Source organism: Phodopus roborovskii, unplaced genomic scaffold (assembly GCF_943737965.1).
Source record: "Phodopus roborovskii unplaced genomic scaffold, PHOROB, whole genome shotgun sequence".
Taxonomy (NCBI): Eukaryota; Metazoa; Chordata; class Mammalia; order Rodentia; family Cricetidae; genus Phodopus; species Phodopus roborovskii.
This window is the reverse complement of record NW_026126638.1, coordinates 11,204,733-11,232,278: the sequence shown is the minus strand read 5'-3', so window position 1 is coordinate 11,232,278 and position 27,546 is coordinate 11,204,733. Positions and strand designations below refer to the sequence as shown.

Below are 27,546 nucleotides of genomic sequence, written 5' to 3'. Positions count from 1 at the left end.
AGAAAGGAATCTATTTCTTAACTTAGTTGTCAACACAAATCTAATCTAATTTCTAACCAAACAAACACCCTTGCTTGCTGAGTCAATTTGAGTTTTATAGTTTTAAAGATGAGGTTACCTGAGAAGTATGAGTTTCTGCTGTGAGAACCATATAATCCTTTAGTGAATTATATGATCTTGCCATGTTATAGAATTATTAGTGAATTTTATGATCTTATATTATATAATTAATAAATCCTATATTGGACAGAAATAAGTCTGTATACATTTTGAATTCCAATTATTGGGGCTTTATTTGAAGGATACCAGGTCAAGAGAATAGAAAAAGTCTAAAGGTGACTGTAAATACCTGAGACACTCACATTTTACCTGGACCTATTCTGCCTCCATTGTTTCATTTTTTTGCTTTCACATACAGTATACTTATTGAAAGTCATGTCAAAATACTCTATTATCAACAACTGCAATGCACAGACCATTATCTGGATGCTAACAGAAAGAGGCCCTGCATCTAGTTAAAATGTCAGTGGAAATTGGCATGCATGCATATACATACACATTAACTTGAGAATTCACAAAGAGATTTATCACAGTTGAATGGAGGAATATCTGAAGAGCAAAGTCATTTGGAGATGACCTAGATCTTGAAGATTATGAGAGACAAACACATTAATAGGCAGAGGAAGAATTTTCTGAGTGGGGAAAGGTAAACCATAGAGGACAGCTCAAGAGTAGAAGATTAAAAGGTGGCTAAAAAGGGTCATGAACAAGGGGCAGGGAGGTCTGAATCAAAGTCTTGCCGGTTATTTCATGTTTGGTAAAACTAGAAGGAAGAAAAGAAGATAAAAGGGGAAAGAGAATGACCTCTGTCCTTGAGAAGCAGAGACGATCGACACAGATATAAAAATAGAAACCGTAAGTAAATAAAATGCCTGGTCCTCGCTTTTCCATCCACAAAGAGACTTCATTAAGAGACTCTCAACTTTCTCAAATGATCATACATCAGCAGCTTGAACGGAAATAGAGGAATTGTACAATTAGGGATTCCCTGAGAGGGCATGACTGAGGAATTTTCTTGCAAAAGGAACAAAACTCAAGCCACAGCCCTCTTGTTGTCTGCCTTTGAGAGCTACGCTTTACAAAATAACTTGAGCCAGGCCTGAGTTTTTCTCCCACTGGTAGAAGCCAGACTGAAGATTTCCCCACGTTGACTGAACTCATTGGATCCATTCCACCGTGAACTCTTTGGTATGCAGGAAGCTATGAGAGATAGTGATCTACACACACCAAAGAGCTTCCTTAGGTCATGTGTAAGGTGTCTCTGACAGACAATGAGACCAGCACTATAACAGAAGAACTCATGTTCATTGCATTTATAAAGTCCATTACACATGTGATTTTTTATTGTATAATGAAGTGTGAATTTTGACCTCATATGCTTACGTGACTAGACATTTAGAGAGTGGCTTTGTTTGTGTGATGTCTGTCACACAGAAAAAGACTCGAATGCCTTGTCACATTGCATTCAAAGGATTTTCTGTGCAATGGTTCACTCGCAGTCGACAATTAAAGAGTTCTAAATGACAGTTCTTCCAAATTGAGTTTGTGTGTGTGTTTGTCTCCCATCATGGAGATTCCGATGACTAATGAAGCATTTTTTCTAACTGAAGGCCTTGCCACACTCATTGCTTGCGCATGGCTTCTCGACAGTGTAGACGCTAGAATGTTCTCTAAGCATCTCTATTGGAAGGAGAGCTTTTTCACATCCATTTCAGCTGTAAGGTTTCTCACCCAACTTCTCACTAGGACTGGAGGACAGATGAAACTGCGCCATGAGAATGTCATATGGTTATGTCAATGTTGCCTGTGGCTGTTTCACACATGTTCTCCTCTGTTGCAGAGAGAGGGAGACACAGCATGTAGGGCCAGGAGGTGGCTCTACTTGGGGCAGCGCCAGAGCAGCAGGACTGTACTTGCAGTATAGGGAAGGAGTACAGCTTTAGCAGCGGGGTGAGCTAGCATCTCCCACACTGTTGACTACTGGCCCAGCAGTTCCTGCTGCCTTCCAGGGACCAGTCCTTATGCAAACACTGCCTGCAGAAACCTCCTACCCCAAGGCATGTCTAAACCAAAATGTACTTATAATTTTAGTAGTTGTCAAAATAAAATTATTCTATACCTTTAAACTCCCCCCTTTCCCTCTCTCTTCTCCCCACTCTCTAAAAAAAAAAGAACTGGCATTGGTGATCATGTTTTTCTGTTTAGCATCTCTAACATGCTTAGTCTTTATTTCTTAACCAATGAATACAGCTAACACTTGAAAACTCAAGCATTTTAAATTTTAGCCCCCATGGATATATGCCAATTTATAGGATTTAGTGTCTTGTTATTTTTTTTTCTCTCCAATTATGTTTGTGAAGCATATCAGGAAAGTTTGTAAGGGGCCTTGTCAGTAGCAAAGCCATAGCGATGAGGTGTGGAATAAAATCTTCAGCAACCTGTTCACATTTACACCACTAGTAGACTGATTTTCTCCTAACTGTTGGGTTTGTTGTCTTATGATTTGTCTCAGTATCATTTACTGCTTATGCATGATAGCTTAACCTCTTCACTTTGATATCTCACTTATCAATCATTTTCCCTATTAGTGTCTTTCTACTCTAGCGTTTTTGAGAAGGGAGATAATAAAGCTTAGTGAGAACAAAGGAGAAAGGAAGATTCCAAGTCAGAGAAAAGTTATTGAAGAGGTACCGCATGACAGAGGATTAGGAATAGAAGGCTAAAGAAGTCATGAGTCTGAAAATACTAGGAAAGACTTTACAGGCATTGGTAAGATCACAAAATATATAGCACATTTATATGTGGGCACTTGCATATTAATTTTAATCAAAATGGAGATGGATGGCTGAAGATATTAACGTAATAGACATGTTGTACACATAGCATGAATAGGCATGACATTGTAACCAGTTCTGCCAGCTGGTACATTCCTTAATAACTCAGGCGGATATGGAAAAATTTCATGCATGAAGTTCCCAGTTCAATCACATCATGTAATAAAACAAATCTACTCAGTGTGAGAAAAACTTTTGTTCTTTTTTATTTTTTCAATAAACTGACAGTTTGTTTCTAAGCCAACAGAGTATACTACAGGATCAATATTTCTTCAGCTCTGCACAATGAGTGAAACATAATATATGGTATGGACGGGATTAAATTATTTTCCTTAAGGTAGTTGCAATATTTGTTTGTGAATTATTTATACTACTTAAAAATATTTGGTGAACTAAATAATAAAATGATAAACAACCCACTTATCTACTGAATGAGTTGACTTACATCATGGTCGATTCCTTTTATGCACAGGGCTGGGTTCAGAGGAAGATGGCAAGTCTTTATATCTTTAAAGAATTCTTCCAGGTTGCCAATCTCTTTCTTTAGTATATCCTGTGAGAAAAGTAACCAGAGAAAAAAACAAGTTTTAAGAAATTGCAAGGAGCTTAACTCTTTATTTGAGTTGCACCTTCCTTCTATTGATCAAATAAACTCTGCCTCGGGGTGGGGGGGTAGGGGTGCGGGAGGGGGGGGGGGGGGGGGGGGGGTGGGGGGTGGGGGTAGGGGTGGGTGGAGGTATTGTGATTGACTGTGGGATTAGGTAGGGGGGTAAATGACAGATGAGGGAGCAACAGGGAGGAGCAATAGGAGAGAGGCTGAAAACACCCAGCCAAAGAGTTCATGTCCTTTTTCAATGACCTCAAGTTCAGCTGGAAGCAACTGTCAAACAAAACATTGTGCAGTCGTCAGGAATCAGGGTGGGTTGGAGTTGAGTGTGGTCCACTGATGTCAAACCCTAGTGTTAAGCAATTATTCACGTGATCTTTTTCAAGTAATCTCCTGAAATCTTCATTTATAGCTACCAAGTTTTGCATGTAATAGTCAATGCATTTTATTAAAAATATTATATATATGTTAGTAAAACAGCGACACAAGTGTAAATGACACTGTGCTGTCAGGATTGCTAATTTATGAGAACAAATTGTTCATGCAATACCAGTGGATGCATTTCTAAGTTCTTTCCATTGCAGATTTGAAAGTTCTTTGTGGGAACGATGAAGGTGAAATTTAATTTGGCTAGTAGAGGTTAACTCTGGAGAGTTTCTTAACTCTTACTCTTGATTCATGCCAAATGACAAAATCTATTTTGTTCAGGATCAAAAAGAAAGAGGGAAAATTCCACCTGACATTTTTCTGCATTTTTTCCCTGCTTGTATTAAGTATATGTGGGTTTGCCTGATGATATCATGGAGGGGAATCTATGCTCCTCAGAGAGGGACTCGAAATTAACAGAAGCCAGAGAATTCAAATTTCTCCAGTAATTGCACAGTGCTGACACATGGGAAGATGTTGCCAACAGTTCTGACGATTTGTCTCACAGGTGTATTAGCTGGAGCACAATTTTTGGCCTTGGTTGCATTTTTTTTTCCAATACTGTTACAGGAAAATGAGAGGAATTAGCAGTCACCCTTCCCTGATTTGGCCAGACTGTAAATCAAACAATTTTCTTTTAGAAGTTGGGCTTCCAATTTTCCTTTAAGAGTTGGGTGTTTATTTCCTAATTTCTCTGGAGGTTCAGGGAAGCTAATGTGGAGTTTTGTGGTAACACTCCCATTAAGCAAAATCTCTTCGCCATTTTCTGCAGTTATGTTTAATTCAATGTTTTTCATTTAAACAGATTATACACACACACACACACACACACACACACACACACACACACACACACACACACATATATATATATATATATATATATTTTTTAAAGGAAAGCTATCAGCATAAGAGATGGCTCAGCAGGTAAAAGTACTCCCTAAGCCAGCCTGACAATCAGAGTTTGATCCCTGGACCCCACAGCAGAAGAGCATCAACTCCTAAAAATTTTACTCAGGCTTCCAGTCCCTCAGCATGGCATGTGTGCACACCCTGAGACATCATACACAACACTAACAAAATAAAAATCACAAGAGCATTATTCAGGGTTCACGGTTGAAGAGAGGGTAGAAGAGAAGGTTGCTGTTGATTGACGTACAAAGTTGTTGTTTGGTTTTTGTTTTGCTTTTGTTTTTGACATGCCAGGGCTCTTCTATGTATGAACTAACAGTGGTTGTGTCTGCATGAATGAGGCCAAATGAGATCAAGCTGGTCAAAATCCTAACATGGATTGGGGAGGGGCTCACAAAGTCCCACCCCTTCCTGAAGAGCTATCGGTGATTGGTAGCTGCTCGTAGAGGGAGTTTCCTGTGAGATGTAGCCCTGATGGTGGATTGCCCGTGCTCTGGTAGTCGACCTTACACCTGTTCACATACTGGAAGTACTAAGTGGACTCACTGATTTGAAAAAGAAAATAATCATGGGTAAAGTTGAGAAGGAAAAATGTTAGGGAAGATACAGGAGGATTTGAGGGGACAGAATTGGAGTTAATTTAATCAAAGACATGTCATATGCATGCACGGAATTCTCAAACAATAACAAATACTGAACTATAATAAAATGCTAAACTTAGAGAGAGAGAGAGAGTGAGAGACCCTCCTACCTCTTGTTTACTCACCTCTTGTTTTCATATGAAAAAGGTATTTTTTTAACCAACATTGACAGTTAACATGATAAAGTTAGTAATACCAGCATCACTCTGGAACTTGATGTAAGCTATCAAAGACTACCAGGATTATTTAGCTATGGTGTGCACCTCAACACTGAGGAATTCTAAAACAGGGGATGCGAAACAAACCTAAACCCAAATTTCTGGAAAGTTCTACTAAATTATAAAATATGCTATCCTTTTTAATTTTTTTAATGGGGGGATCCAAGGATTTGAGAGGTGGTACCTTTCATGTGTCTCCCACTTAAAAAACACATTCCATCTTTTTAATTTTTTTAATGGGGGGATCCAAGGATTTGAGAAGTGGTACCTTTCATGTGTCTTCCACTTAAAGAACACATTCCATATTTATCCCTTTTAGTTCCCACTGCCTGGTAGATGAAGTAGCACCGCTTCTGGTATTTTTACTAAAGGCAATGGCTTCCAGTAGGAAAATCCTAGCTGGGAAACAAACTTAGCATATTCTGTATGTTGCTATTTTCATATTGTCTCGTTGGACATTCTTATTGACTTCAGACAATGAGCAGGAATTATGAGTTTCCTTGAAGACAAGATTATGTTTTAACCGTAATTTCTGCCCTTAGCTTCTTGTCTGTGGTGAGTACTTAACTGCTATTGAATAATGTTCTTTGTGCAGAGGGTGGGTAGCCACTGCCCTCCTGCTTATGCAACATCAGACTTAAACAACTCCCTTAATGGTTCCCCTCAATGAAGGGAGCTAATGATGCAGGTAATTAAAAAGATCCAATGTGTTCCATTTAAGTCAAGAAAAAGAACAGTTAGATGCAGCTATGCCAGAGAGAAACTGGCAGGACAATTTAGTTATTATATGTGAGTGGATCTCAACTTTTGGGTTGCAGCCCCTTTGGGAGTTGAAAAACCCTTCCATGGGGGTGACCTAAGGCCATCAGAAAATGTAGATATTTATACTATGATTCATAACAGTAGCAAAGTTACTGTTATGAAGGAGCAACAAAAATAATTTTGTGGTTGGGGGGGTCACCACAACATGAGGAACTGGATTAAAAGGTTGTGTAGAATTTGGAAGGTTGAGAACCACTGTTTCATGTAGATCTTAATATAAAAATAATGACTACTCATGGTATTGTTGAGGTTTATTTAATTTTTCTTATCAAACTGCTTTTTAGAACAATACGGAGCTAGACTGTGATCTTCTCCAAGAAGCCTGGCTGTGTGACAGTGTTAAGGTTGTAAGCTCAGGGGTCTGTAGAGATCATACAGTGCCACTTAAAAGCTAAGGGTGTTTGCTAATCTTCCAGAGGATTTGAGTTCTGTTCTCAGAGCCCAAGTCAGGAAGCTCACAACTGCTTATAACTGCTCTGCTGGCTTCTTCTGGCCTGTGGGAATATCTACACTCATGTGAACATACTCACACATGGACATATTCACACACACACAAATAAGAGCAAAATAATTTCATCAGGGTTTTTTTTTTCTTCTCTCAAACTGCTTTCAAGTATGTGTCTTCCTGTTATGACTAGTGTGTGTCACACGAGGCTACTTACATACCAAAGTCATTTGTGTCCTGATGACCGATTATATTACTAAATTTAAGAAAAGTAAATGGGGAAAAATACTTAATTTGAAAGTATTGTGACTAAGTATTGTTTTCCAAGGTATGAAACTGAAACAGTTGACTCAAAGGTAGACATTTTACAGTATGCTAAAGACTGATTTCTTCACCAACCTGTCTCTGGGGGTCACTGGCAGATTTCACTTTCTCTCCAATATCCCCCAAAAGTTTCACCAGCCTCTGCTCCTTGGAAAATTCATCGTTCAAGGCTTCTCCCGCGCTGAACTGGAGAGCAGCCAACAGCTTCTGATACCAGCTTTTAAAGCAGGCTTCATCTTGTGCCTCCCTCAGCAGCCTGGAGGAGAGAAAACACAAGTCCTGGCTCTGAAGGAGATTCTCTTAAAACCACCTCCAGCAGGAACAATAAGTACATTTCAGACTAATCTGGAAGTCATGGCTGGGGGCAGTTTAGCAGCTTAAAATGGGAAGAATGCTGTGTATTTGTTGGCAGTCATCAAACTTCATCTGATAGCTAATGAGCCTCCAAGAGAGAAGAATCAATACAGACTCTCCCTTTCTTCTTTTAATTCCCAATGGATTTTTCCTTCTCTCACTGTTCTTACTTTTGCAACAAACACTTAAGCCAGGAAATCTCAGAATTACTAAAATATGGACAAGGATTTACGAACACTTTTTGACAAGGGATGATGTTACACTGTAGTTTAGCCATGAAGGCCAACTTTTTGTCAAGCTATCTACCCCAATCCATCACATACATATGTATGGATCCCACCCCACTCCCAGAATGTCCCCTGGCAATCTGAAAGAGGGCATTGTAGGGCAAGAAGTTGTTTTTGTTTGTTTCCAGACATTGCTGGATTCAATTCTTACCTCTACACCATGTAAACCACTTAAGCTGGAACATTCTTTCTGCATTTTAAAAAAGATATTTCACTTCTTAAAGTAGGTGTGTGTGTGTGTGTGTGTGTGAGTGTGTGTGTGTGTCCATGTGTGTGCAGGTGCCTTGGAAGGCCAGAATAGGGCATTGGATCCTTGGATGGAGTTAGAGGTGATTGTGAGTCATCTGAGTTAGGTGCTGGAAACTGAATTCAGGTCCTCCTCAAGAGCAGTAAGTTCTCATAACTGCTGAGCCATCTCTCCAGCCCCTGAACTTTCTTTCTCTGTGTGTAAAATAATAATCCTTACTGTAGAGTTGATTAGAATGTACAGTGCTGATGTAATCATGACCTTGGAGCATGGAGCCATTTTGCATTTTGCAGCTTCCCCGTGTCAACTTCAGTGTGCCTGGCAGTCTGCTCATGGAGCATGGGTGAGGATGCTTGCAAGGAAAGCGAGCAGTGACAGGAATTTGTTTACCCTGTCTGCTGCTTGGCAATTTATATTGCCTTAAAAGCAATTACAATATGCTAAAACCTTACTTTCTATTATGCCCTAAAACACAAGAGTAGAATAAAAAGGAACAATTCCTTTGAAACTTAACTACTCTCAGATTGATTCTTGTAATCTCAATTAGTCTTCAATTTTCTCCTCTTCTGAAAATAGTATTCAAGCTAGAAGAAGAGCTTGAGGAAAATTACGGGACAAGATTACTAGAAAAGAAAGTTTGGCATTATAGCCAAGGAACAAAAACAAAAATCATAAAAACAAAAATCACAAAAGCAAAAAGCAAGACCAACCAACCAAACAAAGCTAGAAGCATGCATTAGGTATCTTTCTCTTAGCTGTGGTAAAATATCTGCAGATCATGAAGGATGAAAGGGTTTGTTCAGGCTCACAGTCTGAGGGAACCATTCACCAAGCAGAAGCATAGGGCAGCTGATCACATCACACCATGCCATGGCACACCACGTCACATCAATCACAGTCAGGAAGTGCAAACCGTGGGTGCTGGTGCTTAGCTTATGTTCTCCTTTTCATTTAGTGCAGGACCTCAAGCCCATGCAATGATGCTGTCCACATTTAGGGCGGGTCGTCTGAGCCACTGTAATAAACACAATTTAGAAACTCCCTCACATTCACAGCCAGGCTACAGACTTGTCTCTATGGTGAGTCTGGACCCTTGATAGTTAGCAGAAACCATTACAGAGTATGTCATCCTTCACTTCCGGTTTTGCATCCTTGTCCAACATACAGTACAATGCAAAGGTCTAGTATTGTTACAAATAAGTTTTCTGCCAGCCTGGTCTCAGTGTGGCGCCAGCCCCAAATAACACACTGAGACTCTGTATTTGATATAATGCTGTTGGCCAGGTACTAATTTCTTATTGGCTAGCTCTGTCTTAATTATTAACCCATTTCTATTAATCTAAGTATTTCCACGTGGTCTCATGTTACCGGAGAGTGGGCCCAGACCTCTGTTCTCCCCAGTCTCTACATGCTGATTCCTCCTTACTACTTCCTCTTTCTTCCTTGTCTCCTAGACCTGCCTGTCTTGCTTTCCTATTGGCTAACAGTGGTTTATTCATTAACCAATATGAGAGACATATGACATCTCTCATCAGTCTAGCATGCTTGCTTTCATCTGTTCAACTTTCTGTTCTGTAGCATCTGAAGATAAGCGGCCGCGGTTTTAAAAGCTAATGCCTCTTCTTTCACAAGCCTCACGGAGCCAGCCCATCTTCACTGCCTCCTTCTATGTCCCAAAGCAAATACAACCCTGTGTGAGATATCACTCCTTAGTTTCTCCTGGAAAGCACGAGAAACATATGAACGTAAAGAAACTGGAAGGATCTGAGGGTCCCTGGCAGGAAAAATGTGCTGCACTGATAACCTGGTTACTATGAAAGGGAGAACGCTTATCAGCACGATGAGAGTTTCGAAGCGCCGGTGGGTCATAAATGACCCATAGCATCGTTTGAAGATTCCCAGGAAATGTGTGACGTGAACACGAACCTGCAAGATCAGGCAAAACCATGCACAACGTCAAGATCTTCTATGGAGAACGATGCCTTTCAGACTCTTGCACCAAGGGTTGCGGTGGTGTGCCCTTCAATAGTTTATTTGTGTTCAGCGTGGTACGGAGTTTCCATTTCCCACGTATTTGTCAGCATTTTCTTACACCTTGAAGACTGAGTCAATTGTGCCCTGAAATATTTTAACCTGTTCCAGTTTATGAGTATAAATCCACAACCATGGAGCTGATATATATATATATATATCATATATATATATGTTATTACCTATGTATATAATAAAAATATGTTACTTGGTATAAATGAAACCCTCAGCTTTTTACTAAAATAACCAAAGAAAAGGCCTGTTTTAGGGTTGATGTCATAAGGACTGTCAGAACTGGATTGGCGTTTTAATGCATTTGTTTTTCATTCCATCAGAAATAAATTACTTCTTTTGTAAGCCTTGTGCATGCCGTTTCCCAGTTCAAGAAGGAAAACATCAGTTTGATTCCTTGTCTACAAAAGAGTAAAGCAGCGGAGATTTGCATAGAGAATATATGTGACCACTATGTAAAACGCATCAGGGCTGAGAATGCTCAGAGGTTCCTGCTGTGATTTTCTTGGAGAATGTAGCTGGCTGAAATCCCGAATCCTGCCAAGAACACATGCTCATGTTCTTGAAGACAAGGAGGAGAGAGGAAGTAGTAAGGAGGAGTCAGCATGTAGAGACTGGGGAGAACAGAGGTCTGGGCCCTCTCTCCGGCTCCTGCTCCTGCTCTATGCTCCGCGAGGAGTTTGTTTTTACATATGACAGGAATAAAACCATACAGTACTAGAGATGACCACTAGGGGCCAATTATTCTGTTCCTGCGCCCTTAGACATTTTTACTGGTAATAGAAATGAACAGCGCCCTGAATTTTCAACAACTGCGCGAATGGTTGGACTGCAGTTTCGAGTGGGGTGTCTCTCAGCTGTGCGTCGGTGACAGTCCCTCTTAGAAGAGGCAAATCCATCATGCTGTGGTTTTCACCCATTGCTTCTGTTTATAGAAACCTCGCAATTAGTTGGCTAGTGTCCCTGGAGTGTTACAGTAATCCTTTTTGAAAGAGATTGCCAAGTAAAAATGTTTAAAAATAGAAAGTAAAGGTCAAGGCACTGAGGAGCATTAGGACCCACTGAAGGAGAAGGCTTTTACGATACGGGGATGTGATCGTGCACAGACTCCGAGCTATCTCAAAGTCCCAGGGACTGTCCATCCTGTGGCCTGCAAGACCCAGCTGCGATGTTCCTGGATATTATCTCTCATCCAGTTGCTTTGATGCGCTTATCCCAATTGTGTGCCCTGGCAACGCTGAAGTAAGCATACACACACAAAACCCAGATAGCCAGGGGAGATTTGGACGGTGCTCAGTATTATAGACAGGAAGCAAGAGTGAAGGAAACATAACTTTACAGTGCTTCTGCCAGGACGGCATGTCTCTAAATTATTTGGCTCCTCTGGACTCAAAGATGCTCAGAGTAGCCATAAACCTTAACTAGCACGAAATGGAGGTTTTCCTTGGATATTAGAATAGTTCTAAAGTCTCCGGGCATATGACAAGCATCTGGGCACATGGTAAGCAACCTGCTGGAGAGAAAGGAATTCACATCTCATCAGTCTACCAGCAGGACAGGGCACAGCAATCTCATCATCCAGTCCCCTTTGTCCCCAAATTCTCTTCAGTCCGCCAGCTCTTAATTTTAGTTCTCCACAGCATAATGCCCTACATCACGGGGGCTAGCTGAGACTTTTACCACTGTGAATTTCCTGTGAATGAAGATGGGCATCAACCCATTATCAGAAAAGGATGGAGTCCCACCATAACGAGTGACTTTAAGGCCACTCCTGGACTCTATCTCCTGCCTTTGATTTTTTTTTTCCACATCATTTGAGGTGTGTGGATCCGGAAACTAGTGCTAGAAAACATTGGGAGATCCTAGGATGTAAATCCTTCAAGGACACAGAACCTTGGAAGAGCCAAAGGCTGGAAGTCAACACTCCGTACAGAATTGTTAATATTACTATTTTAATAGTGTGGCTAGTTTTATTTTACATCTGAGCGGCTGAGAGATATGGTTAGCATTTCACACTGTGGAACGTACTATGTACTCCTTGCACAGATGACGGTGCCCTTTTGATTGGTTCATTGCCTACATACAGATTTGCTTTTGCAAATATTCATCCTGCTAAAGTTGCATGGCGGTATGAGCCAAGACAAATATGTGATCCCCAGTCAATCATCATCAGGTAGTATCTATTTACCAATACCAATAATTTGTAACTACTGAAATATAAAAGTGCTCACAAAGGCAATACATAGAAAATAGCTACATTTTTTTTTCTTTAGAGGCTATTTATATTTTTAAACTTTTAAATATATGAGATGCAACTGACCTCACTTATGTAAATATTATGGTTGTAGATGATTATTATTTGCTTATAGGTGGCCATTCCTTTGTCCCCAACACTGTGTAGTAGATATGGTTAATGTTTCCAACACCATGCTTTCTCTTCTGAAAAAGATTGCTCATCCCCGACATTGCCAGAAGACCTCCAGAGCCTTCTTATGACCAGAATATACTTATCTGGACCACACAGCCAGCTCAGCTATGTGGTTTGCCCTGGTGCTGACCTGGGAGCTGTATGAACTGTGTATGCATGTTCAGATATGTTACACATTCTGAGGGGTTTAATGGAGCCTCTTGTGGGTTTAATGGAGCATCTTGTTATTTTGCTTTTAGCTGTGAGACGATCCAGGAGCAGTGGTGTCTAGAGGACCGGATGGGGGAATCCCGTGAAGCAGAGTTCACTCTGAATGCTCAAAGCCTCCTGAAGTGAAGTTGCAGCCAAGCAACCCTTGGTTGCTTCAAGCTTCGGCAGCCTCAGGCTTCTGAGTTGCTATGGTAAGAACTGTTGGCCGGGAATGGTGGCACACACCTTTAGTTTGAGCTCACGGGAGGCAGAGGCCGTCAGATCCCTGTGAGTTCCAGGCCAGTCTGGTCTGCAGGGTGAGTTTGAGGATATCTGGGGCTACACAGTGAGACCTTGTCTCAAAAGTAATTAAAAAAAAATAAAAACTGATGAGTATGCCAAATCCCATACTTCCCCCTTTCTTCATTTTTTTTTTTTTTAATTTTCACTCATTTGTTTGAGTCACCTTTAGAATGTGGAACATATTTTTTAAACATCTCCAGTAGCAGCACTGAGGATAATTAGGGGCAAACTTAATTATTGAAAATAAATACAAAAATTATCAGGAGCCAAATCTAGTGAACTAAATGAGTGATCAACTTCCGGACACTCCTTCAGAATAAAACAAACAAACAAACGAGAAACCATAAAGCAATAAAAATAGCTTTTTGTCATGGAACATAAAAAGCTCCAAAGGGTGTTTCAAAACATGATTTGGCTCAGATCATTTGAACATGTATGTTCTCCCATAATGCTGAAAATTTCACTGTTATTTTATTACGATTAGCATACTCTTTGATTCACTTAGAAGTCTGAAAGGGCTTCTGTGCCATCTGTTGCTTTGTCCCGGCAAATGTTGTGCATCTGAAAGGAGACATTCCGAGGGACTATCTTGGGCTGATCCAAGCAACATAGTAATGGTGAGATTGTTCAGGGTGTACACGGCATGGTCAGATATAGGCGAAGGGCAGGGAGGGAGGGCTGTCTACACACTCCTGGGTAGCTGACGAGTCTGCTGAGATGACAGCATTTAGAGTCTGATATATTGGATTGGAAGGATGACTTTGGATGAAGAACCATCTGAATCATGAGGTTGAATAGCATGTATCCTTGTCCCTCGGGGATGCCTACAAACGCCTCATCTTGTACTGGCTGTGGGGAGGTGAATCTGTTGTGTCAGCCTTTGGGAATCAATTGCAGATTATCTCTCAAGGCTCTTTAGGCTGATGAATACACTTACACAGAGCATTACTTCTTCTGGAAAGTCTGCACATGTTCTCAGATGGGCTTCTTGGAAGCTAGGAGTCATCGGCATCCTGGGACTGCAGTGGTCCTCCTATGACCCTCAGCCTTGCAGAGCACTGTGAGCAGGGAGGCATACAGAGAGTTCTTACAGAGATTCACATGTGTGCAAGCGTGGGAGCCTGCCACTCAGTAAAAGTTCTTGCCATTTCCCCTGGGATTATTCGAACAGGAGGCGATGATAAGGCTCTCATAGTGAGAAGAATTGGAAAAGATTTGGGCTGCCATTTCTACCCCAACTGTTCTACAAATCAGGGCTATAATTTTCTCACATTTCTAATAAACCCATGAAACGCAACTGTGTGGGACCACATATATGTAGGTAAAGGAGGAGCCAAAGCCAGACTTCCCACTATGGAGGTACCGCACACCCCTCCACTCCCTCACCCCATCCCAGCACCCCAAAGCTCATACCTAGTAACCACAACATTCTTGATAATGGATTCTTGTGAGGGGGTAGAACCCCAGCTCAGACTAGGAGTTTGCTAATGCCTCTTTGTTTTTCTGTGTGTAGAAGTTACTTTTCTTTTACTTTTCTCTCTCTACCCTCAAAGTCAAGGGACATGGGAAGTCAGTCCGGAAGCCACTAGCTCACTGATTGCCCATTGCGGGTTTCCAGTCTAGAGCACATCTGGTGTTAGGGAATGGATGGGGGCGAGAATGTGCCGAATCACAGAGAAAGGGAACCTTGCGTTGGAAAGGACTAGTCGGAGTTATTTGATAGCTAAAAACTACAGGAGTTTTAGATTCTGCTCCACTTTGAATTAGAGGGTGTGGATGGTCAAAGATAGGACACAAAAGACAATAAAAGCTGCCAGATTCAGTCATCGTGAAGAAAACTGTAGGAGACAGTTAAAAATCTGAGTGAGTACACGAGGAAGATTGTCACAGAAGAAGGACCTCCGCATTCCAGAAGTTAAAAGGCTTGTGAAGCCTCCTCTTGATTGACAACTTGATTGAATTAAGAAACACCTGGGAGATTGGGGCAACACACTTCTGTGTGTGTCTGTGAAGCTGTTTGTATCGAGTCTTTCTCTGTCCTACCAGCCAGATCCCAAATAATGACAGAGACTTCTTATTAATTATGGAATCTTGGCCTTAGCATAGGTTTGTTTCTAACTAGTTCTGATAACTTAAATTAACCCATTTCTATAGCATGCTGTTATGTGGCTCATGGCTTTTACCTCTCCTGCATGTCTGTGCTTCCTCTGAGTCTAGCTGGCAACCCTGCCTTTCTTCGTCACAGATCTCTTTCTGTCCAGAAGTCCCTGATATACCTCCTGCCTACCTGGTCACTCTCTATTAAACCAAACAGGTTCCTTAGGCAGGGAGGGTTAAACAGATGCAACATATCTTTTCATAATTAAATAGAAACAGCATAAACAAATACAACAAACACACCTTTCTTTACACAGTTAAAGTAATAATCCACAGCATAAAGAAATGTAACCCAGATTTACGTAGTTAAAGAAATTCCCACAACAGCTCTTTCCTGAAAGGTTAGTCCTGATGAACGGCTTGATCCCTTAACACAAGTTTCAAAATGCACGGAGACTATTGGGAGAGAGAAGGTGGGGCCCGGTGGGAAGAAACTGATCCCTGGAGTTATGGTTTGGAGGCTGTGTCTTGCTATGGCGTCTTGTTATGGTTTGCTTGCTTCCTGTCTTCCTTGCTTGCGTCCCACTCCCCAACGCCCCCACCCTGACACAGGGACACCTTAGACGTTTCATACAAAATACGTCCTCCTTACATCGTCTCTGTCACGTGAATTCTGTCACAGTGGTATATAAGTCATTGTATAATTATGTGGGATTATTTCTTTTAAAAAATATTATTGTGTGTGTATGTGTGTATGTGAGTGAATGCCACATGTGTGTAGTGACCACAGTGTCCACAAGAGGGCATCATAGTATCTGGGGCTAGAGTTATATGTGATTGTTAGTCTCTTGGTTTGGACGGAGTGAACAGTCCTCTGCAAGAGCAGCTAGTGCCCTTAAGCACTGTACCATCTCTTTGCCTTCAGCACAGATTTCATAATCATAGACTCAAATCATTGGCTAAATTGTTCTCTTGTCTTTGGGTATCCCTTCCTACTTAGTGTCGGCCCTCAGAGTATATGCTTGCCTGTATTGGTATATACTCACTGCTGTAATTAATCATCATAGTTAGATAAAATGTTTATGGACATCATAGTCATGTATTTTATTAAAACGTTGAGAGGCTTTCCAAGGCGAAAATGAGCCATGGATAGTATCCAGCTTGTGTGATCGGTAACAACTGGAATTACTGTCTTGCAATGATCCATTCTTAGGATCAAAGGGGACTACAATGGAGAAAGCTATGTTGGGTAGGTAAGTTCCCCTCTGAGATTTCTGGACCTATCAGAGAAAATGAGAATCCCCCCCACACTCTTCCTCCTGAGGGGTATCGTTCACCACATCCTTTCAGTCTACTTACATGCATTCAAATCTCGTAAGTATTTAAATCACGAGTAATATGATTTAGAGCAGAAAACCTGCCCTCATCCTCTCCAGTGCCCATGTGAATGAGAGCAGCAGCAGGTGGCAGTTGACTTCAGGGTGTCAGCCCACCAAGAGGCAAAGCCCTGATGGCTGAATCTCAGACAGCAAGGCCCAGAGAGACCACAGACTCTAGAATGTCTTCTGCTTCTGCTGTGCCTTTGCATGTTTGCTGCCGCCATCTTTCTCTGGTGTGTGGCATGGTGTGAATGGGTGTGGGGAGACCCCACAGTCTGTAATGTAGTGTGTCTATCTCATGGAAACATCCCGTTCTACTGGGCAATTTTACTGGTGGGTGACTATGAAGAGGATTTCTTCCTAAGCTGTACTGTCCAATTGATAATAATAATAATGTCAGTTTAAATTTTTGATGATAAAATATATAAACAGGGAAGTGTCACACAGCTAGAATACATGAGTTTCCATTGAGGAACCATGGAGACGGTGGCTTAGGTTAACAATTAAGGAAAACAATTGAGTCCCAGTCCAGTTTAAATTCTATTAATCTTCATGGTGAAAGATGCACTCACGGGTTTTCAGATTAGATGTTTTGAGATGAAAAACCCATAAAACTTCTAAAGTTCACAAGAACACACAGGTCAGGCCAAAGATACAGAGCAGCCCAGTTGTTACTAGATGGTATACTTTCCTTGCTAGGGTTGATGACCAAAGGTGATGATTAACTCCTTGTACCAATTTCTTCCCTCAATCTCCTGATATAAGAAATGGTTGATGAGTGGATAGGCACCCTAAAGATTTAAAGTAGAACTGATTGATCCTTTTTCATATACAAATATTTATATTTGTGATTCTGTTAATATTCTTTATAAGATTACTTTTCAAGATAGGTAATGAAGTTATTGGTCTCTTTCTTTGTAACTGCAAAATGCAGCCTGCCAGTAGAGGACCCGACTAAGAAGAATAGCCTGATAACCTACATGGTTAATTTATAAAAAAAAATCGCTTGGATGTGAATGTACGTGGGTTCTTGGGTAATTTGTTTTTCACCTTTAATACGTAAAATGTTCTATCATGTAAGGGATGCCCCTTGTATTCATTCACTTCAGAAACAGCAAGTAACCACATTGTAATTTTTATATTGCCTAAAAGATTTTGCTGAGGTATATAAACTGTAAGGAAAGGAATAAAGATACAATTAGGTAGAATTAGGGGGAGTTAAAGTAGGTCAGGAGGAAAACATGAAGAATGAGGAAAACATGAAGAATGAGAGGATTAGAAGAAAAACATCCAGAGCGTGAGAGTGTTAGAGGGAGAGAACCAAGAGAGTTAGGAGGAGGACAGCATCTAGAGAGAGAGAAGGGGCATTTCTGGAAAGAGGACGGAAAGGAGAATATGGAACACAAAATGAAGAATGCTGAAGAATAAAGAAGGAAACCATCGAGAGAGAGAGTGTGAGTGTCGTTTCCCCTACCTCCTCAGGGGCTGTCCCCTCCCATTCCTAAGGCTTTAACATGGGTTAGTTTCTGTTGTTGCAAACCGTTTTCTCAAACTAAGCATGGAGCCATGGGTAGTGAGCTCTCTCAGAACCCATGCCCATGTTCCCACCTGTTCTTGATAATCTTAAAGAAACGCCATTGGCTGCACAAATGAGGCTGGCTATGGAGCCTTCCACCTCCAATCCCGCCTCCCTCATGCCCTGCTTTTTTCCTTCCTCTGAACTCCAGGATTCTCCTGATCCTGAAGCTCCTCCTTGGGCAAAACCTCCACCAAGTTCTGCTCTGTTTTGTGTCCCGAGCTCCTGGTTATTCATCTTCCTCATGCTAGTCAAACACACACTCTCATCATAACCCACATTCTCCAGGAATTGTATTACATAAACAGCGTTGAATGACGTGTTGAGACCTCTGTTCACTGCTCACTTGATTAGTTAAGGGAACTGAAATGAAGCATTGGTGTAGTGTCCCATGCTGGGAACACAGCGTTCTTGATTGGTGTACAGAGTTCTTTGCAAATCATGTGTCTGTGTTAAAATTCAGTACAATGTGATCTGGACTTTCTATCTGTGCCAAGCTTGGCAAGGGGTTCAGAGGCATCATCCTCCAATGGAGAAAAGCACCAGTAAGCCAAATCCCAGCTCTAGTACTCTGTATTTGTAACTCCTACTGCAGCTATCAAGCATTCACTTTACACTAGATGTCTCCCAAGCCCATCTCCTTGCTGCTTTTTTTGTGGTAGGCAACTCACACATAAGCTCTGAGAACTGTAAACCCTTACTGTACTGTGCTACTCTAGTTCGTGGACATTGAACAATTTCCCAGAGTCAAGGTCAGTGGTCTGAGGATTCAAATTCATATTATCTGGCCCCAGCACCCTTATTTAGTACTCCTAGGCTGTACCCCTTGATAGCCTAACAAGTTTGCCACCAAATTGATATTAGCGTGGAATCTAGGGATAATTTTTTTCTCCTATCCTATTTTTAGTTGATCAGTTCTTTTTGTATCTCTCTTCTTCTTCTTTTATTTAGAAGCAACCTTATTTTACATATCAATCCCCCTTTTTCTCTCCCTTCGATCCTCCCATGCCCTGCACCAACCCCTCAACCCTCCCCCCACTCCCCGAGGATAGTGAGGCCTTCCATGGGGGATCATCAAAGTCTGTCACATCATTTGGGGGAGGGCCTAGGCTCTCCTCCATGTATCTGGGCTGAAATAGTATCCTTCCACAGGGGATGGGCTCCAAAGCCCATTTGTGCACTAGGGATAAATACTGGTTCCACTGCCAGAGGCCCCATAGACTGCCCAGGCCTCCTAACTGGCATCCACGTTCAGTGGCCTTGGTTCTGCCCAATGCTGGTTCCCCAGCTTTACGACTGGATTCCAGAAATATGGCTCAGTGACTTCTCTCTTCTTAATCCACTAAGGCTGTATGCTGTCAGAATGCCTTCTTTCTTTTCGAGTTAATTGTTTCATTTGGTTCTGCTATTTAAAAACTTCTTGCCAAAGTCCACTAAAAATTATTACTTTCCTTTCTTCTTTTAATATCCAATTTTAAATTAAAAAAAAATGAAAGAAAGAAAGCTTGTGAGGCCAAATACAATTTTGTGCGAAATGTTTACGGTGGAAGCCTTTGTGTTCCTCACCTTCCCCAAAAGATGCATGGAGCTGTGGGACCTAATAACGTAAACCATTCATGGCAACCACTCCTCCTCATCCCTTCTTCACTTGAGACTCCAGGGCCAACATTGGACTGTGTTGAACCTGACCTGCTCCGGTTCAGGAGGCACCACAGGAGTGGGTGGTGTGTTGCAGAAGATGGGGGGGGGGACTAGATGGAAAGTAATACGCAGACAGCATCTAGGACTGTAAGGCTCCACATGGGCTGTGCACAACTAACATGTATTCTTTGCACAACACACATTAAGTGGGCCCACGGTTCCAAATAGCTACAAGGTATAGCAGAAGAGAAATGGGGACATTCTAACATCAGCACATGTACATACCGCAGTAAATTCTGCCTGGCGGTGCAATTAATGCTCAAAGCCTGCTGGGTAGAATTTTAAATTAGTCAGTGAGATGACTATTTTTTTCCTTACTCTTAGAAAATATGGCTCTGAATTCCTAACTCTGTTCTTTTAGTTTTTTTCCCCCAGATGTATGTTTAGTTCTTTTAAAGGGAATGTAAGCATCTTTTTCATAAAGTTCCTTAACAAAATGTAACAATGAAGCAATTCCTTTGCTAAATGGAATGAATGTTTCATGAGAGTAGCAACCTAATATTAATAATGAAATAATCCTTTTTACCCCCCCCCCAGCCCTTTGTTCTCATGCGGCTCCTGTGGAAAACCTTGTTATAATCCCCATGTTGTGAGGGGAACAGCTCAGGTGTTTGATCACAGCTGGAGGGGCAGTTTTACAGGTGTAAGGCAAGGCTGGCTTTGAAACACCCAGCGTTCTTGGCACTTCAGCTTCTTGTCACAGCTGGGGCAGCTGTTTCAACCTTCATCTTTCAGAGTCACCAGCAGCGTGGTTTGTCCTGTCAAAACGCTGATGGTTCCCTGGGATTCTTTCCATAAGATTTGGAGCTGTGTTTGATGTTCTGAGAAAATACCTGGGATGTTCTTGTTCATTCTCATGAAAGATGCTGTCCTTTGACGTGGGCTGGTTCCTTTCAATCCTGTTCCTTTCAGCAACCCAGTGAAGGGTTCCTGGCACCCTTTGAGACCTCCACGACCCACCTGCCAATTGCTGTTGACTGACACGTTGTTTTACAGGCACTGTCCAGAATGTACTTTGTAGGCGGGGATCTCCATATGACATAGTGAGAAACAGTACCAGGCACTCCGATTTCCAGCATTTTCACCAGGAGCTGCCTTCAACCCAAGTGTTTATTCAATGGTGGCAATGTCTGTGGTTCATGTGGACTGAATGTTTTCTATTTAACACTGGTGTGGGAAGCCCTGACCCTCGAAATATTTGAAGATGAGGCCTTTCCTTTAAGTAGTACATGGAGGCCAAGTGAGGTTATAAGGGTGAGGGTGTCTGTGGTCCAAGGGCTGGTGTCTTTGTATGAAGAGGGAGGAAGGTCTGTGAGGGATGTGCACCCTGACAGAAGGCCACATCAAGTCAGTGCAAATGGGATGCAGCCCTGATCCTGGACTTCTGGCTTCCAGAATTATGGAGAAATAAATCACTGCTGCCTAAACCACATGACTATTATTTTGTGATGGAAGCCTCTTTCAGTTTTCTCTCTTTTGCCGGGTCAAAGTCCTCTGATCAAAAGCAGTTTGAGGAAAGGGCTTATTTTTCCTTACACTTCCAGGCTACAAATCCACAGTAGAGGGAAGTTACAGGAGGAACTCAAGGCCAGAACCCTTAAGTAGGAATGCCACGTGCTTGCTCTCTTACACAATGTAGGCTTACTTGCTTAGGGATGTATTGTGGAAGGTGCCTGGAGAAAGAAGCTCCCATGTTTCTCTGGTTTCCTGCATGTGTCAAAGAACTCTTCCAATGCTGTTCTTTGTGTCTAATACAGACTTTATCATATAGGTATGATCAATTACATTACAGCTAGTGAACTTGGTGGGCAATTCACCAAGACTTGTATACTTGAATTCTTCTAGGTCTCTCTGCAGTATTCTCTCTTCTGGGCTATGAGCCTAGACCCTTCTGGAATGACGATGTCTTAATATATCACCCATTATCAGATCTTCACAGTTTATCGAACTTCTTTAAGGCCATCTCTATCCAAGACAGAAAGGTGAGTAAAGATTAGAATTCCTATGACTCATCTTGGCAGAGAGAAATTCTCAGTTCTATAGCTTGCTTTGGGAGGGGAGCTGAGCCAGGAAGCATTGATGAAAACCACACCATCAGAATAGGCATCCAATGTTTGTTAAACATGGGAATCAATGACTAGTTAGCTTTAAGTGTTAACTTGACATAGCTGGGAATGTCTGAGAAGTGAGTCTCAATTGAGGGATAGCCCAGATTGGCTTGGCTTGTGTATGTGTGTGTGTGTGTGTGTGTGTGTGTGTATGTGCATGTGTGCACCCATGGGTGCTTTTGCACATATGCATTGCATAGGATTTCTTGATTATTAAGCAAAGTAGGAGGGTCCAGTCCACAGCTCACCATGGGTGACATCATTCCCTGGGTAGGAAGTCCTGGACTGTATAAGAAAGCAGGATCAGCATAAGCCTGTAAGTCATATAGCAAGCAGCACTCTCCATGGTTTCTATTTCAAGTACCTATTTGAGTCCTACCCAAATGCCCTCAGTAATGGACCAAGATTTGTAAACTGAAATAGGCCCCTCTGTCCCCTAGGTTACTCTTGATAAGTCCTTTATCACAGCAACAGAATGAGTCTAGAACATCCACCTTCCTGAACTTGATTTCATGTATTTATGAATGAAAATTTCAAGACACGCACCCAGTTAACTTGCTAGCAAGTCTAGAATTATAGATTCCTAAAAAATTGTATCCCACTTTTTAATTGTATTATTTGGTATTTTGGTAACTAGCTTCTTGAGTTCTTTATATATTTTGGAAATTAGCCCTGTCAGGTTGGGAAAGTTTTCTTCTATGATTTTGTCGAATATGTTTTCTGTACCTTCGAGTTGGGTTTCTTCACCTTCTGCTATACCTGCTATTCTTAGGTTTGGCCTTTTCATGGTGTTCCATATTTCCTGGATATTTTGTGTCAGGGTTTTATTCGACTTGAGATTTTCTTTGGTCGATGAATCTATTTCTTCTAGTGTATCTTCAATGCCTGAGATTCTCTCTTCTTCTTTTGTATTCTGTTGGTTATGCTTGCATCTGCAGTTCTTGATCATTTTTCCAGATTTTCTACTTTTCTTTTTCTTTCTTTCTTTCTTTCTTTTTTTATTTCAGTTTTCAAACCTTGCACTGTTTGAATTGTTTCTTGTAATTTTTGGTTTGTCTTTTCTTCCATTTCTCTATCATCTTCGTGAAATTGTTTTCAGAGTCATTCTCTTTTGCTTTATCTGTGTTGGGATGTTCAGGACTTGCTGGTGTGGAGTCCCTAGACTCTGGTGGTGTCATATTGGTTTTTCTGTTGTTGAATGTGTTCTTATCGTATTGTCAACCCATCCCTTCTTCCAGTGCATACTGGTTGGGTCTTTCCCTCTACTGGTGGGTATAGGACCAAGGTTCTCTTCTGGTGGGTGCAAGCAGGTCTAATACTCCGACAGCTCTCCTCTTCCAATGGGTGATGTCAGGACTAGGGTGCTGGCAGACTCCATATACATTGGTACGATGGGACAGGTTACCCCATGCTCAGTTCCCTAGTCCTCAGGAGGCTCCAAGCAGGGCCCCAGAAGGCAGGCCAGAACAGAAGTAATTTCTTAACGGAATTGATTTTATGTGGCAATCCTACCATTGCTAGATAAATTTGTTAAGTCTAGATAATTAGAAAGTTTGACAAGAAGGTACCAAACCAAGCCTATGTAGAATGCGTATAATGGGGGAGGGGGTCAGGTGAGCTTAATCATTTAATAAATAGAACATTTATTTCCAACAACTGTTTTGAAATTTTGTTTTTAAAACTTAGTATTGACTTCTAAATTATTAATACAAGAAAATGCTTAGCCTCAGAATCTGGTCTTATTTAAGATGTGAACAGTTTTTATGAATTTAAAACAATAATGGTGAGGTGACTACAAAAATTAAAGTCATTGTAACAATCTATAGGTGGCTTTCATTTGTGTGATAATATTTTTATTTGTCTCGTTGTTAGAGGCTTTTTGTCTTCACTGGACATCACATTACTTAGTGATTTCTAAGTCTCCCCCTTTGCAATTACCATCAAGAAAAGGCTCAGAATCTGCTTTGACTTTAATGAGGCTCTTTGTCTCTGAAGTCATCAATGGAGGCTGGACTACGGTGCTCAAAGAGCCGATAATTGAAATTGCTTTGGAATTAATTGGTTAGCAATTTTCTTACAAAAAAGTAGTATGGTTTACCATGTAACTCTCTTAGAAAATGGAATTTGCTCTGGTATAATTGGAAAATTATTAACTTGAATTATGAATAAAACACTTTTATGCTCTATCATTGGAATTCTTCCTAAAACATTATTTTCTACCATGTCAGTATTTTATGTTAAACAACTCTAATAATTCTAAAGTCACTGTTTTTTTTTTCTTATTTTAAGCATTACTTGAACTTCTTTCCTTTCTCCTTCATTTTAATAAGTAAAAGAATAAGATAATGTTTACTTTCTATTCAGAGTGTAATGAGTAATGGGGAAAACAGACAGAAGGCATGGATAATTGTTGAATTTTGACCACCCCCCCATTAAGAATTCTGGAAATGTGTAACTACAGAATTTAATAACAGCTTATTTTTATTTGCATAAAAAATTTGCTTCATTTTATCTTGAGGATCTCATGTGGCCCTGGATGGCCTGAAACTCCATATGTAGCTAAGGGTGGATGTGAACTCCTGATCTTCCTGCTTCTCTGAGCACTAGACTGATAGACACGTCCAGGACCACTGTGTCCATCTTCTTCCATAAGAAATTTCATTTGAGTTCACCTCATTTATATTCCTATCTCTCTCTTTTGGATTAGGATTATCTACCCTGAAATATGCAAAAGACACACTAAGGAGTTAGATGTCAGCATAGCTATGTGTGACCTCTCTTATTCACAGCTCCACCCCAAAAGTTTTGCCAAATATGTCCACATGGAAAGTTTCAGCTTCCCTCAATCAAAATAACTGCTGAGCTTGAAGTGTTTCTTGTCTGAAGGTTGCTTAGCTCTCATGCACAGTCTGACTAAAGCAAGAATGATGGAGAGCTTTCTCAGATGTTCAGGACAAGTCTCACTTCAAGGATATTCGAGTTCAATATCTTCAATTGGTTTTATGTCATTGGGGAAAGCACAGGGGGAAGAAAAGAAAGCCCTACTTCAATAAAAGTCAGGGCAATTTGTAATAAGCCTAGCAACAGCAGGATTGAAGTCCAGAACCTGTAAGAACAGCAAGATAACCCACTGAGCAGAGCTCTATGGGGGCCACTGTTTTACCCACAAGGTATAGGGCTGGGTCTTAGTTTATCAGCACACTGGAAAGGGTAGTGGCCATGTTTCTCCTTGATGCACATACTTGGGATCCTTGCTTACAACAATCTATCTGTATTGGTTGAGTTTAATATAGTGCCCATGAACACAGTTGGAAATTCGTATGGCACAGGTGAGTCAGAACAGTGTCTGTGGCCCAATCCTTGGTCCAAAATACATACACGCTAAATAACAACATGTACAGTTTTGGAACCAAAAATGCTTTGGGAAGAAATTGTTCAGAATGAGGGCAGGAAGAACAGAGGGATGTGCTTTGTGAATCGAACACGAAAACCAGTGACAGGATGTCTGCCCTGTGCAGGAAGAGACTTAGGAATTTTCCAGAGAGGACTCCTCCAGTGTCTTGACTAAGAGCTCGGTGCCAGTAACAGCAAACAGTGTTTGAACGATTGACATGAAGTTCAACCAGTTTTGGCTACACCCCAGCAAGAAAGACAAAATGGCTGTAGAGATCTAGTTCATAGAAGTCCTTAGGTGAACAGCTAAGAGATGATTTTATTCTTTAACTCCAGAGAAAGCAGACTGTGCATAAAAGAACCTTGAGTAAGAAAAATGTCAAATCTGTGTAGGCAAAGATTCAGCCAGGCCTCCTTGTTCATTTGTTTGAGGAGACGAAGGTCTGTCAAGAATAATTGTGTTGTCTGAGATGAGGCGACAGCCCTGGCGGAGCACGTCCTTGTTCTCCAGCACATTTTGGTGGCATACCAGAATGCCTCTCGAAAATGAGGACAACCCTTGTTTGTTTCTTTTCAGATAATTGCATTGCTGTCTTTGGCTATGGGCCACTGGAGGGCAGAAGTGCTCCCACCCGATGCAATGCCTCAGGCCCCATAAAGATCTAAATCAGTGTTCCTTAGCTTCTCGATGCCTGAGAATTCTTTTGTTATGTAATGCCAAATGGATGCCTCTCTCCAGCCTACTTGTCTGAAACTTCAGTTTGAAGGAAATGACAAATAAAAATCAGAACGCAATAGGGTAGGATGTCTGTCTGCCCTCTCTACTGATGTACACAGAGGTAGCAGAACAAAGGAATAGTTGGCAGGAGTTTGAGGAATGCCCTTTGAGGCTTGAAGAACTCCTTCAAGACGATTAAGCTCAGAGGTGAGTTGGTAAGGATGCCGTGAAGGGTTTATCTTACAGGTGTTGGTTCAAGGGATATCAACAGGCCAAACACAGCTGATAAAAGCTACAAATGAAATTGTTCCCATGCACAGAGGGCTTCAGTCTGGAGCATCTTAACTTGCACCATGGAGCCCCATAATTGGAAGAGAGCATGTGGCCCTCTGACAACTTAGAACACCAACTCCCAACTAAGAGAGGTTGCATGTTCATGGAAAATATTGTGGGAATATGGGCCTCTATGTTGTAAGAATCATCTGTAGCAAAGAGCCTGAAATCTCTGTGTGGCCTCTTCAGTTTTCAACATGTCCTACTTTGAACCCTTGTCTCACAAACCAGCAAATCTGAAAAATATATCATCACCCAATGCCAACATCTGTCGTCTCTACATGAACCACTCCTGTGCCGGCTGCCTATCTCACATTATTACGATAAGTGATCTTGCCTATTTTTCTGGTCTTTTAGGCCATAAATTGGTAGTTTACTTCCCAGCATGAGCAGAATTGGGAAGGTGGATGGAATCAATGGTAAGTTATTATAGCAGAACAGAATAAAGAATGGAAAATTGGTAGACAATGGCCCTTACTCAGGTCAAGTCTATACAAAACTCAGACTCACTTGGAAGCAGGCAGTGGTGGGTGTTAAACTGCAAAGCCTAAACAACAGTAGGGATGAGAGCAGAGTGCTGCTTTTCATCTTCACACACTTACAAATTCCCAAGAGCAGCGAAAATACCCAGAAAGTAAGAAGTGCTGGTGTCTGGAGAACAACTTAGTTTACTAACACCTCCCTTTTATGAAAAAAGAGACCCTTAGTTGAAATAAGCATCTACCAGTCTTGAGAAAAACAAAGTGAAGTATCAGGGAATACAGGAGGTAAAGTCCTGAGGGAAGGCCTGTTACTGACAGGGAAGGGAAAGATAAAAACTTGGACAGTGGCGAGTATTCGGGAAAACACACTGGAAGGGTGGAAGAAAATATTCAAAGGGGCTAAGGTCAGCACCCATAGGACAAAAGTCAGAGTGCTTCATCTAATGGATAGTTTAAATAATACTCAAGAACAACCTGCGAAGCAATTAAAAGTAGACTGTAATTTGAGCATACTCAGCATGTCTTTGAAAAGGTCATAATTACAAATAAGCAATTTTCTGGCATTAATTATCAACCTTCCAAAAGTGCTTCCAGGGAAACATTTCCTCCTTAACAGGAC

The 27,546-nt window shown here is 41.3% G+C and overlaps 1 protein-coding gene across 1 annotated transcript in view; it reads right to left on the bottom strand.

Annotated features, from left to right (window-relative positions):
* Window positions 1-27,546, bottom strand: part of Pik3c2g (phosphatidylinositol-4-phosphate 3-kinase catalytic subunit type 2 gamma) — a 221,596-nt gene that overhangs the window by 47,050 nt on the left and 147,000 nt on the right. The window contains exons 19-20 of the mRNA XM_051173115.1: window positions 7,365-7,545; window positions 3,340-3,447 (exon numbers count right to left, since the gene is read on the bottom strand). Coding sequence (XP_051029072.1) covers window positions 3,340-3,447; window positions 7,365-7,545 — 289 coding nt within the window. The remainder of the gene's footprint in view (window positions 1-3,339; window positions 3,448-7,364; window positions 7,546-27,546) is intronic.